The sequence below is a fragment of the Mesoplodon bidens genome, assembly GCF_964165515.1.
Source record: "Mesoplodon bidens genome assembly, chromosome: 4".
Lineage (NCBI taxonomy): Eukaryota > Metazoa > Chordata > Mammalia > Artiodactyla > Ziphiidae > Mesoplodon > Mesoplodon bidens.
The window spans coordinates 33218129-33232487 of NC_138160.1; the positions used below are offsets into that span (position 1 = coordinate 33218129).

The following is a 14359-nucleotide window of genomic DNA, read 5'->3' on the forward strand; positions in this document are numbered from 1 at the left end:
AGTCCCTTGATATAATTTAGAATTTTAAAAACTGACATTGTATTGAGTTTATACCATTCTCAATCAGAAGATAAAATTACTGGAAACATAATGTCAGTGTATGTTGTATATTTGTTACCAAATGTAACAAACAAAAACCACTTTTGGATGATGTAATTTTATCTAGTATTAAAATAAATTCATCACGTGAGCAAATACTGGCTCTCCCTATCAAAAAGTAGACATCAAAATATTTCATAATTGGAGGGAGTCTTTGAGATCAGTGGCTTCTAATTTGGGGGCCTCAGACCCCCAGAATATACACATTGAACAATAGTAGTTGATGATCTATTTTTAAATTTCAAAGCACCTAATAGAAATCCCACTTTACCACATGAAGACTTTGAGTTCCTTTACAATTATTTGAAGTTATTTCAATTCAGTGGGGCTACTCTTCAGACTCTCCAATGGGCCTTTGCAATATTAAAACATGGATAATGCATTAATCATTATTTAATCAATGAGTTTTAAAAATCAGCAAAACTTCTGAAACACAGGGCTAGGGTAGAGGGAGGATTATAGACATTTGAGGTAACTGATAGTGAAAACGTTGGGAAAAATTGACTTAGTCTAATCCTGAAATTTGCAGATGAGAAAACTAGGAGGAGGATAAATAATTTATCCAGTAACACATCATGGTTCATTAATAGCAGAGCCAGCATTAGGATTTGCTCAATTCATATTTTGGAAGCTGTGAAAAAATTTCCTAATATGCTATTTTCTTGGGTGTTAGGTTTCTGCATTTTGTATCATGGTGTTTAGTGTTCTTAGCATTTGGAACCCAAATGCTTCACATTTTGTTTTTGGGTTGTTTTTGGTTGAGTACGTACCAATAGGAAATACCCCAGCCCAAACGCTAAGGTTTATTAATTTGTATTTCCTCTGCTGGCCAACTTTCCAGTAAAGTGGTTTAAATTTTTTTTTTCCATAGAGGTAATTGAGAAACAAAAACAGAAACCTTTAAAAGAGTCTTCATAGTAAAAAGGTGCCATAAAAGGCTAGTTAATTTTTAACTCCATTCTTCCATTCTTCATAATTTTAGGGTAGTCTTCATTCATATCTACCCTAAAATACAGTACTTTAAACAGAATTATATGGTTAGCATATGAATCTACACAAAGAAAACATTTTAGATCCTTGTACAGTTTTAATCTTAGGTGTGCATACTAATTGCACACATTCTCATCAAATAATTAAAAAATATTCATAATTAACAAATAGGGACAAACTTTATACAAAAGTTCTGTTACTACTATAATTTTTGAAAACATTTAACCCACCAGTAAGAGTGGAGACAGCCCTGCCTTTTAAAAGATAGATAATTTGAATAGAGAATATAAGATAGGATCATTAGAAGTACAAACAAGAGTTTTTCTTCTTATGAAAAGTTTAAAAATTTCCTTCCTTATATTTTTGTTGTTCTTTATACTTTTTTAGACAACAGCCATTTTTTCTCAAAGATTTTTTTTTTTTTTAGGAAGGGAGAGTTGTCTATTGATGGTCTAAAAGAAGTGCTTACATAATTGTTGCTGAGGCAGAACTGGGTATTTAATATTTCTTACATCTCATTGATGCAGTCTTCCAAGATGTTGATTAAGCAGAGAAATCATTTTCTAAGTCCAAAATCTCAAAATGAATAAAAATAATCAGAATTTTATAACAAATGGTAATAACTAGTTTTGTGCATTCATTTTCTATGATACCCGATAACATAGGCCAATTAAAACACAGACTTCACATTGTCATCAAATGAACATAGAATGACCAAAGCTGAGAACTAGTCATTGTCATAGATGCAACCTAAAAGAAGAAAATACAAATTTAAATTAGTTACACAAAATACATATCCTCTAAGTGTTCCAACGTTGTAAATGTAAATGATTCATACTCTCCTGGTTTAGGATAAAAATAGGAGAATTGGCTCACTTTATGAAAAAGCAGTTAAATCGAAGGCCAATATTTATTTAACATTCATTGCTTAGTGTACTTTTCCAAACAAAGTTTCTGGACAAATCTATTCTCTATCAAAATGAGACTCAAGATTATTTTACCTGGTACTTAATTAAATGTACTTTTTGATAGTAGTTCTGAATGAGGTTGAAAACGTTAGGTATCAGTAAGAATCATACATTTAAAAGGAGACTAAAAGGAACATAATTAACACTATATTTCATTTCAGGTGAGATTAATTTTTTAGATCATAATTTAGAAATGTACAATGCTTAGATAGTACTAGTGAGTAATACAGGTTATGAAATAAGTACCTACTTATTGTCGAGGCACAAATATTTTTGTGGATAAAAGCAATTCTTATTAAGATTCATGGTATAATGAAAAATACACTAATATTTCATTCTTTTGTTTTCCAAGAAAATAAATAAGAGATTTTTCCTTGATTTTCAGTCATGTTCAAAAATAATTTTATTTCATTATACCATGGCATTTACCTCTCTTAACATTTTCAGGTGATTCAAATTCTAATCAGATTGGAAGGCTCTAATTAATCCAGCAAGCTATTTTCAGTATTTCAGTAAGAACAGTAAATTCACCATGACTGTTCTCTGTGCTGGGTGCCACGTGAGACTTACCATCAGCAATATCGTCATAAATCTCTCCATCACTGTAAATGTAGAAAATAAATTTTATTTTAAAAAAAGAATCTTCTTAACATTAAAGCAATATTTAGGTTATAAGTTTAATAATGTGATTTTATGTGACACAAGGCATTTAAGGGTGAGAAGTTATATTTATAAGTGGGAAGAAATTTCATATTCATCTGTATCTTCTTTCATTGACTTAATCTAATCCTCTGTTTCATTCTTAAATGACGCACACACACACACACACACACACAATTTATTCCATATCATAGACATACAGAATAATGAAAACATGCCCCAAGAGCATAGACCATGCCTTACTCATCTTTAGATAGAACTATAAGCCTAGCACACAGCTGTCCTTGGTCAATAGTGTTTGTTGAACTGAACAAACTTAAAAATCATGGCACAGTACTCCACTGAGGGCCCTAATCCAAAACTGTGATGGATTCTTTATGTTCAGTAATATCAGATTTATACTACTTTCACTTGAACTTCAAATGTTGAATCAAATACAGAAATATTAGGCATAGGCCTTCCCTGGTGGCACAGTGGTTGAGAGTCCACCTGCCGATGCAGGGGACGCAGGTTCGTGCCCGGGTTCGGGAGGATCCCGCATGCCGCGGAGCGGCTGGGCCCGTGAGCCATGGACGCTGAGCCTGCGCGTCTGGAGCCTGTGCTCCACAACGGGAGAGGCCACAGCAATGAGAGGCCCGTGTACCAAAAAAAAAAAAAAAAAAAAAAAAATTTGGCATAGGAAATGAGTGCATCATTTTTGCAATGTTTCTAATTATAATTTGTAAATATTAATTTAAAATATATAAATATTGTTTACAAAATAAGCAGCCAGGATATGGTTTGTATGGTGATTCTTTTTTTTATTTATATATTTTATTTATTTATTTATAATTAATTTATTTATTTTATTTTTGGCTGCATTGGGTCTTCATTGCTGCACGCCAAGCTTTCTCTAGTTGCAGCGAGCGGGGGCTACTCTTCACTGTGGTGCGTGGGCTTCTCATTGCGGTGGCTTCTCTTGTTGCGGAGCATGGGCTCTAGGCACGCGGGCTTCAGTAGCTGTGGTGCTCAGGCTTAGTTGCTCAGAGGTATGCAGGATCTTCCTGGACCAGGGCTTGAACCCATGTCACCTGCATTGGCAGGCGGACTCTTAACCACAACGCCACCAGGGAAGTCCTATTTTTTTACTTTTTAAATTTTTTGGCCATGCCGCACGGCATGTGGGATCTTAGTTTCCCGACCAGGGATCAAACCCATGTCCCCTGCATTGGAAGCATGGAGTCTTAACCACTGGACTGCCAAGGAAGTCACTGTATGGTGATTCTTATGTTATATAATTTTTTAAATATTTGTGGTTATAGGAAGCAGCCATAATAATCATTCTGGTGAGTTTTACACATTTTAGGTTTTATCTGGTCCTGAATCTTTGTGAAATATTCTATTCCACACACACACTGAGTCCCTCCTATGTACCAGGAGATATAAGGAAGACACAGCTTTTATTTCAAGAAACTTATAATCTAATGGAGGAGAGAATGATATGCAAGTAATTAAAATAAAAAGAATTATAAATATTAATATAGCCTTGAAACGTAGGATACACAAATGTAAGGTGATTTTGTCATTTAGACCAGACCTACTCTTGGTTCCTATACTACCTCTGTGCATTTATCATGGAAGCAACAGCAGGCTTTTCAAATTGCTGCCAACTATGGCAGATGCTGTGAGTTCCCTATGTCTTCTGTTTGCATCCTTTCTCTGAGATTGAGGGAGGATTTGGCTAATGGAAATCCGATACAAATGCAAAGAGGACAGATTTTTTCTATTATTCATTCAATAAACTTTTATTAAGTATTCACTTCAATAGGTGGTAAAGCAATAATTACTTAGAGAGTACACTTTCTGAATTCTCTCTTAATCATCCTGTAGTAATCACTGATGAAGACGTGGTCCCGTTATTTGTCACGCATTCTTTCCTTGAAATTTGTATCTTTCATAGAGTAAAACCTACTGAAAAGTCCCATGCCTACTACTGTGATTAATGCTCTGAGGAAAATAAAAGTACTGTGATTATTTTTCTTTTGACTCTTTCCTGGTTTGCTGACAGAGCCCTTAACATTGCTTTGCCTCTTTCTGATTGGTGTCAGGTTGTTTATGGATACAGTTTGTGAATCTTCCTTGATTTCTTAATCATGCTGAATTCTGTAAATCTCTGTATTGGTATATGACCTACCCTAATAATGGAGTTCATTTCTTGCACTGGTTTACTTGGAATAGAATCTTATAACATTGTGGGTGGACTCTAATAGCACTAGTACCAGACTGTGACAATGTCCTATTCATAAAAATAGAAGAATCATTGACCACTATCTTTTTCTTGCATGCTTCCAAAAAAGGCAATTTAATACTCTACTATGCCTAGTGTGAGTAAAGAAAAGCCTTCAATTAGGGGCCAAGCTGTAAACCGTTAACAGGTGATATTTGAACCTACTCTGCAGACACTAATCGATACCTGATTAATTCAATTCAATCAACTGCATTAATAGCTAGTGAAATGCAAAGTATTAATGAAAGTGTTAGTGGTTTTGACCTGTCTCCAATATTTGCAATGTGTGTATCCAATGAATATATAAAACTATGAACTGTATAATCATGAATGAGAAGAGCTCCTCCTTTATACTTAAAAGAGTGACACTTTATCAAAACTAACTTTGTTATGGGTACTACCATATTGACATTAGTATAGCATATTGTTTTAAAATTTGTTTATGATAGTTTAGTAGATTATCATATGTAAGTGATATTAGGAAACTTTCTTAAAGAAAAACATATAATTATTTTTGGAAGTATAGTAGTAGAAGAAAATGGGCTTACTTGTCCACCAAGTAACTCCGAAGGACATAACCATCTAAGAAAGAAAAAGAAAATAAATTTTATTAACAAACTTGAAAACTCCCTACTATTTTTAAAGAAATTGAAATAGAATTTAATAATTAAAAGAATATGATATAATATATTGAATAATTATATCTATCTCCAAATATGACTTATTTTTCTTATTTGTGTCCACTTTTCTCTCCTTCCTTTTTTTTTTAACATCTTTATTGGAGTATAATTGTTTTACAGTGGTGTGTTAGTTTCTGCTTTATAACTTTTCCTCTTCTCTCTAACTTTTTTTCTCTCTCTCTCTCTCTCCTACATGACTCTTTTCCTCCATTTACAATCTTTCCTCCTTTACCCCTTAAATTAAAAACCAATATTTTCTTTTCTAAGCTACTGTAGGTTGTAGCACAATCTTCTTTCACATTTTAATCTATTTCTTTAAGGTGTTACCCATTTGACACAGTTTTAAGAATTTATTAAGCATAATTTCTCCTATGCCAAAAGGTCACAGGTAGGGATTTTAAATATCACCAGGTCTAAGACTTAACTTTTCAAATTTTATTATACTGAACAGTCAGAACTGTGTTCCATTCCCCTTTCAGATCTGCAATCTAGTGTTTACTTGGGGGCGTGTGCATTCTAAATGGTTTCAAAACAGCTGTCTTATAATCAGCGTGAAAGATCTTTCACTATTGCTTTTGCCATTTGACAGAGTGTCAATGTTTGCATTTTCTTCTTTCATGGAACAAATAATTATTAGAAGAGCACGTATCAGGGATTCTAGTGATTCCTCTGTTAAATGGAAAATAAACATTTTATACAAGAAAGCAAAGATTTTTTTCACTTTATTTTTGCCCCTCTTGTGCAAAATACTCCTAAGAAAAAATACGGGCTATTTTTCTTAAGAAAATGTCTGCTGACATCTAATTAATGTTACTAGCCTTTGGAATTATTGGTTTTGTGTTAGCGTCTAGCCACTGTTGTATGCTTGAGATCAGTACCATTTATAGTCTTGTCAATACAGCTTCTAAATAACTTCTTTCACTGAGTCAATCTATTGGTTTTGCTCCACCTCAGATCTAGTTTTGGTTCTAAATCAGAGTAAATGTGTAAAAAATGATAAAGCAGGAAGCTCACAAGCAAAAATTAATACCAATGTTAATAAACTTATGTAAACATACTAATATCATATTTCCATTGATTTAACATGCCAAATTTTTCAAAAGTTAGAATCATACAACTGAAATTGTAGATTAAAATTTAAGACAATGAACTTTCCCTTGAAATATTCCAGGGTAAAAAAAATTCCACCAAAATATTTTGTCAAGAAATAAACTTGTTGATGAAAATTGTTCATAAGAATCATATTTGGAAAATAAAGAATCAAAGTTATCTTTGTATTACTGCAGCATGGCAGTAATGAAGCATATGTCAAAATGATAAAAGTATAATAAGTAATATTTTTCTCAGAGTATGAAAAATTAGACCATGTTATACCTTCCTTTTTATTTCAATTAAAGAAGTGGGAAAATTCATATAAAGGTCATCTAAAATTAATATCTATGATCCTTGGGTAGACTTTGATTCCACAGTTCTTTCAGTCATTTCACGTTAACAAACTTAAAAAAAAAGTTAAGGTAGACATCATCATTTAGCATAATTTTTAAAGGGGGATAATCTCATCTCTAACAAATTCAAATCTATGTGTGTCTCTCAAAAGAGAAACTCTGTGCAAATAACAGACTTTTTGAACAAATTGTGGATTTTGTGTCAGGCTTCCAATAATTGAAGTCTGTCTTTACTTGTACTTCTGTTTAGGGTTAACATAAAGTGTGAACCATTTCTACAGACAGTAAGAGTCACAAAGTTTTTTTTTTTCATTAGTTAAAATTGATGGTTATGTTTTCATTTTGAATTTTCTCTTAAAACAAATTGGAAAATAAAACAATACAAGTAAGTGTTCCCATGATATTCATGTTTAAATTAATAATTTTAAAATAACAACTGAAGCCTTTAACAATGAAGTCAATCTCATCATGAGTTGTCTGGGCTTTGTAAAGTGTCTGAACTAATATTAGAATGTAGACAATTAGAGAAATGTATAAGAAGTAAGAAAATATTGTCAGAGATTGGAATTATTCTGGCCTCAAGTATATTTATGTTGTTGTTTGTAAAAAATATTTAGAAGGTCAAGAGAAACAAAATCCAAAACAAAGAGAATATAATCACCATTTCTGGAAACAAGAGGTTTTTATTTTCTTGTGCTTGTAGGTCATCTACTTTTTAAAACTCAGTTATGCTAAAATTGTGTAGACCTGGATAAAACACTATCTGTAATTAGGCATAAAACAGTCCTTTCAACGACCAAAGTTAATAACTCATGATATACAGCTTAATTACCTAACCTCACAAAGTTTATTATAAAAAAATATATTTTCTTAGCTTCTCAAATCCCTATTACATTTCCTCCTATATCTTGACTCTTCAAGAGTTCTATGGAGCAGCTTTTTCTTTTGTTGAAAGCTCTAATGTTGTTGCTGTTTTGTTGTTGTGTGAGCTACATAAACATCAACGATTGTGAATATTATTTAAGAACAAACTTATCAGGGGGTTGGGATGTGGGATGGTACTGTGCTGCTCTACTTTAGTTCCCTGAAATGATGTGATCATTGGGGCTCATAAACTATAAAATCACTATTATATAGCACTTTTGCAGGGTTAACAACTTTTAATACAGCATAGGTTTTGCTGTCTAGTACCTTTAAAAATCTCCGCTGAAACTTCATTCTATTACAAGCACGATTCATGACAGTGTCAAAACAAGTGTCTTACCATGAAGTTTTAAACAACTTCTCCATGATAGTTCCTAGACACAAATTTTTTTTTTTTTGCAGTAGAAAAATGTTCTCTGCTTACATGTTCCATGAACATTCATCATAGGGAATGTAATGAAAAATACAAACAAATGAAATAAACAGAAAACCTCATCATAGTTCTGTAACATGCAGAGTGGCTGCTGTGTTTAGTTAGCTCTATAATATCGTGGGCACTGGCACACCAGGGATTCTCACACATAATATGAAATTATCATTAGGAAATCTCACATTCATAGAGCAGAACACAGTCACTTGAAACAAATGTTTTGAAATATGTGGTGGGTAGAGTTGGTTAAGAAAGTAACACCCACCCACCATATGTGCCAGTTAATTTTTTCCCAAAACATTTACTTGCTACAGTGCAGATGTGTCCCAGGACTAATAACTCACCTTTCAGAAGGGTGTTGTGAATATAAAATTACCAAGGATATACAAAACCATCTTTGGAAAAAATGAAAAATATCTTTGTTCTAATATTTTCAAAATTTTTACTCAATAAAAATGACAAATTTTATTATTTCCTTATTATTTCCTTTGTTGTGAGCAAATCCAGAAATAAAGTTAAACTTACTCAATTTGGCCTCATGCAGTTTAAAAACAATAAAGTCATACTGCATAGATTTACTAAGGCAAGTGGAACAATATCAGACTTCAAGAGAAAATGCTCATAGTGTAATAGAAATTAAAAACAAAATGCAGTGTATAATGCTAAATATAAATTATTATCCTAGGTCTATAAAAATGTTCTCTTTCCCTCTCTCTTTTTCTCTCCCTACTTATTTTTAGGGCTTCAAATCAGGTGACATTAAATTTCTGAATACAAAAATTTTCTTCAGTGAACATGTGTTGTTTTAAAATCGAAACCAAAATTACCTAAGCAAAGAAATGATAAATTGGATTTGGGGACACCCAAAGCACCTTTAAAATTCCCCTTCCTTTGATGCCCAAAGGAAATGGACAACATTTTGGTCTCAAATAACTCAGCTTATGTCTCATTCCACACTTTTTTGTAGAAAAATTTTCTCCAGTGACAGGAGGTGGGAAAACTCACAGCTTAAGAGACTCTGAGTTGAGGAACATGCACAAATATTAGCGAGAAATTCTAAACATTTGGGAATGTGACAGAAATATATATTTAAGATCTCAATGCCTCTACAATATGCTTTTCTACAAGTCAGTGGGTGAGACTTGATCAAATGTGATAATGCCTGTAAAAGTGGCTCGTACTCTACTCCACAGTGGGAAGGGATTACTGTTAATGATTTAGCCTCTCATATCTATCATTACAAATTAGGTTTAAGTAAACTACGGTTTTCTTTTTTTTTTTTTTTGGTCTGGATTAAAGAAGAATAGAAAGTAAGGAAAATATAAGGGTCATCATGGTGTTGGACTGCAAATGTCGTTACTGCTAATTAGATGTAGAAAAAAGGAACTGAAAGATTCAGAGTCTCCCAAATGATACACAACAAGTGAACCACATCACTATGGCTAAGACAGAGAACTTTTGTCTTCTAACAAGTTAAACTATTCAACGGACTTCTTCCTGTGAATGTCAGTATGTCAGATTTTCATCTGGTTATCCGACTGCAATCTCCAAATTGTTATACTCAATTCAGCAAGCCCCAAACAAGGTGCCAGGCAGTGTAGAATGTGTTGGCAATACAATGTTGAGAACATTTCACTGAAGCTACTCTCAAGCTCAGTCTCATAAAAGTAATAGATTGGAAAAACAGTAAAGATAGTGACAGCAATAACAGTAGTGGCATGGTGCAGCAAGGGAGAGATTAACTGTGTTAGGGTGGCTGCGGAGGAGTGAGTGAGTGTACTTCCAATTTTAGAGGACAACTGGGTTGTTTTTAATAGATAATTTATGGGCATTCCAAGTAGAATAAAATAGCATAGAAGGATGAAATAGCATAATTTATTCAGGGAATGACAAATGAGTAGTTTACATTTCTGGAGTGTTAGTTGCAGATGGGAAATAGTTGATGAAGGTGAGGCTAGATCACAAAGAGTTTTATATACTAACCCTAAGGACTTCATGTTTTTAAAAATAATATTTGGGTAACAGTATGTTGAGTGGATTGGCTGAGAGAAGGGTAAGGGAGACATATCATTTGAAAGGCTATTGCAATAATCCAGGTGAGGAAGGGTTAAATCCATACAACAATTGTCCCAAATCCTATGGAGGTATTTGAGGAATAGATCAGAAATTAAGAAAATTAAACATGTTAAGGATCCAGCTCAAGGAAAGTCTAACCAGCAGTTTCAGAAAAATTAAGAAAAGCAAGAGATTTGGAAAAATAAAAGGGAAAGTAAGCAGATATGATCATTGAATTGTGGAATAATGCAATCGTAGATGCTCTTGGTGGTCCTCCCACCTGCCCAGGAGTAGGCTTCAATTCCTGATGGACACGGAGTTGTTGTATAAGTACCCCAGTTTGTTTCCCACCAGATGGGATAACACTGCTGCTCCGAGTTCCCAACTGATTAAGCTCCTACTACCCAAGTGTACCTTTTTTTGATAACAAGATTTTATTAGCTGCCTTCTCTTCCCAGTCTACTTCTCCACGTGCTCATGGGAGTATCCCAGAATCTCCTCCCAAATGGGAAAGCCAAACTAAGACAAAGTCTAGGCCAAAGAAAGTCTATAAATAAAAACAACTAGTACGCAAGTGCTACTGATATAATCATCTGGTTTTCATTCTGTTCGAGATGGACCCCCAAACCACCTAAGAATTGAATTAGTTATCAGTGAGCTTGAGAATTGTAAAGTGCATTGGCCCTGCAGCAGAAAAAAAAAAGAAGATAAAAGTTACAAGGAACTCTTGATTTTATCTACCAGAATGTCATGTAATGTTTTCACCTCTCATTTTTAACAGATGATAAATTCTAAGAGGATAGGAGTCATCCAGTCATCCATAGCAGTATTTAGAATTATTGATGTTGAAGTAGAAAATGATAGCAGATTACAAATTATCCCAGAATGGCTGTTGCTTTTCCTCATTCTTAAGGTCTACTGGTTCCTAGGTAGGAGTCTCCTCTGAATTTCTCTTTTTGATGCTGAATCTACATCTGCTCATCTGTATCTATACATGTTTGTTGTTGAGGTCATTTATATCCTGTTACTCAGAGTATGTTCTGTGGACCAGCAGCATCAATTACCTGGGAGCTTGGGAAAACACCTTACCTCAGACCTACTAAGTTAGAATCTGCATTTTTAACAAGATCCCCACGTGAAATGTATGCACTTTGAAGCCGAGGAGCATTGCTGTAGATGGGATTTGTTGCGGGGAAAGAAATCTCAGGACAGCAGGTCAAGATAAGTCTGAAGCTTGTCCTCTGGAGAAAGGTCCACATGACAAGTACTAGAACAATTCTCTGTTGTGAAAAATGTGAAATAATTTGGAAAGTAGAGGGAAGGAAACATATCATTTAGGCCCATCACCCTAATCAGCCACTATTAGGATTTTAGTTTGGTTTCTTTTATTTACATATTTTTTAACATAGCTGTAAATAAATCCTATCCTACTTAAAGCAGGCTTCTTATTTCTCTTACTGTTGTATCATGAGAATTTCCTCATGCTATCATAATCATCCTGGAAAATACTCAGTTTGTATATTCATCATAACTTATTTAATAATTTTAAAAATTTGAACATTTTAAAATATTTTGATGACCTTTTAAAGCATGAAGTTATTCTGCATTTAAGACTATTCCTTGGGGTACATCTTCACAAATCCTGATCTGAATGAGGGTTTTCTTTGTCTTCTGGAGCTCCATCTTTGAATTATCTCCAGTGACCTTCAAGTCGTAATGCTACATACCCCTGCCTGTTATCCTTTGCACCCACATCCCATTTTTTTCTTTTAAAGCCAACCACACCCCTTCCATAAAAATTTTAGATCCATTTTCCCCACCCTTGAGTCACTGTATTTTATTCTTAAAAAAATCTACTTCGGTTCCTGTCCCTGAGTCACTTTCCTGTCATTAAAATTGAACTCAGAGTTTGTGTTTTCCATGCAGACTTACCGAGCTGATATGGGACAACCATGCTGGCTATTCAATTTTAAATATAGGACAACATAATTTTGACTTACTCTTCCCTGGACGTTAAATGAAATAAGCTTCCTTTTAAAACTGGACAAAAACATTTCCATCTGCCAGCTTTAGTAGCTAAGAGAGGACAGGACTCTCTTGTGTTTATTTGGAATAGAATGTCATATTAAATGTGGCCGAACAGGAAGTGAAAACAAGTGAATTTGCAAGGTAGGAAAACTGGAGATTCTAGGTGTGACATATGCAATATAACTTCAAACCAGACCAGAGCAGAACCACTCACTACTTTAGCAGAGTGGTTCTCACTTTAGTGTACATAGGAGCAAACTAGGGAAGCCGTTATGATCACAGACTCTGTCTGACCCACAGAGTACGTGACTCAGCAAGTGAAGGGTGGGTCCAGGGTGTTAGAATTGTAATACACACAGGAGTTTTCTGATGCTGGTGGTCTGTGGGACCACATTTTCAGAAGCACTAATTTGGCAAAACTTTGGCAACTCAGTGCCAAATATAGCAGGTGGGAAATGAAAAGATAAAATAAAATAAAATACATTGATTCCAGCACAGCAAGATCTCCAGTTTCTTAATGTTTTCCACAATTCACAAAGCATGAGCAAAAACAGTTAATACAAATAGGAATGATCACTAAAACTTGTTTAGTCGTTAAATTCTGGGGTGTCCTATCTATAAAGAATAAATAGTGACTTACATTTTCCTTCTTCATTCCTGCAGAGAACTTTTGTATCATCTGTGTTTTGTATAACTTCCAGGGATTCCCCAGGCTTTACCTGTAGATCTCTGTTCCCCCACTTTTTAGAAGTTAAGTAGGGTGAAACTTTGGTGGAATAGAGGACTCTAATTTCACCATCATACTGGAAAAATAAGGAAAAGCATTTACATTATTGATTGATGTGTATTATTCAAGTAATTCATTGACAGATTTATTAAGAAAATCTTTGTAAATAACTAGTTCCTTGTTTTCAAAAAATAACAATAACTTCTTTGGAGAAAAATCACTCATAACCTCACCAACCTAATAATTTTTTTTTTTTTTTTTGCCGTACGCGGGCCTCTCACTGTTGTGGCCTCTCCCGTTGCGGAGCTCAGGCTCCGAACATGCAGGCTCAGCGGCCATGGCTCACGGGCCCAGCCGCTCCGCGGCATGTGGGATCTTCCCAGACTGGGGCACGAACCCATGTCCCATGCATCAGCAGGCGGACTCTCAACCACTGCGCCACCAGGGAAGCCCCTAATAATTATTTTTAAAATAAAAAGTTTTTTAAAATTTAAGATGTAATGCATGTGTTGATTTGTCGCACTCATATATTGCAAAATGATAACAATCAGAACTTAAATTCTATTGGCTTGATTACCTCGCAATATTACCATTTCTTTTTTTATAGTGAGAACATTTAAGATTTGCTCCGTTAGGGACTTCCATGTATATAATACAGTATTGCTAACTATAAGCACCGTGCTGTAATTAGATCCCTAAAACTTATTCATCTAACTGCTGAGTATTTGTACCCTTTGACAGACATCTCCTCATGCTCCCCTCCTCTGGTAACCACGATTTTACTCTTGATTTCTGTGGGTTTGGTTTTTTTAGATTCCACATATAAGTGATATCATACAGTATTTGTCTCTGTCATTCTGACTTATTTTGCTTAGTATAATGCTCTCAAGGTCCGTCCATGTTGTCACAAATGGCAGGATTTCTTTGTTTTTCATGGCTAAATAATATTTCACATATATCTATCTATCTCACATCTTTTTTATCTATTCTATTTTTAGCTTACCTTATTAAGTTTCAAAGGACAGCTAAATTTAGATGATTATCACAGTACATATATTGTGCATGTATGAGAGTTTGCTTAATTTCT

At 34.2% G+C, this 14359-nt stretch overlaps 1 protein-coding gene across 1 annotated transcript in view; it reads right to left on the reverse strand.

Annotated features, from left to right (window-relative positions):
- Positions 1–477: 477 nt before the first annotated feature.
- Positions 478–14359, reverse strand: part of FYB1 (FYN binding protein 1) — a 171033-nt gene continuing 157151 nt past the window's right edge. Inside the window, exons 16-19 of the mRNA XM_081233888.1 lie at positions 13186–13348; positions 5532–5565; positions 2628–2659; positions 478–1839 (exon numbers count right to left, since the gene is read on the reverse strand). Coding sequence (XP_081090014.1) covers positions 1817–1839; positions 2628–2659; positions 5532–5565; positions 13186–13348 — 252 coding nt within the window. The 3' untranslated portion in view covers positions 478–1816. The remainder of the gene's footprint in view (positions 1840–2627; positions 2660–5531; positions 5566–13185; positions 13349–14359) is intronic.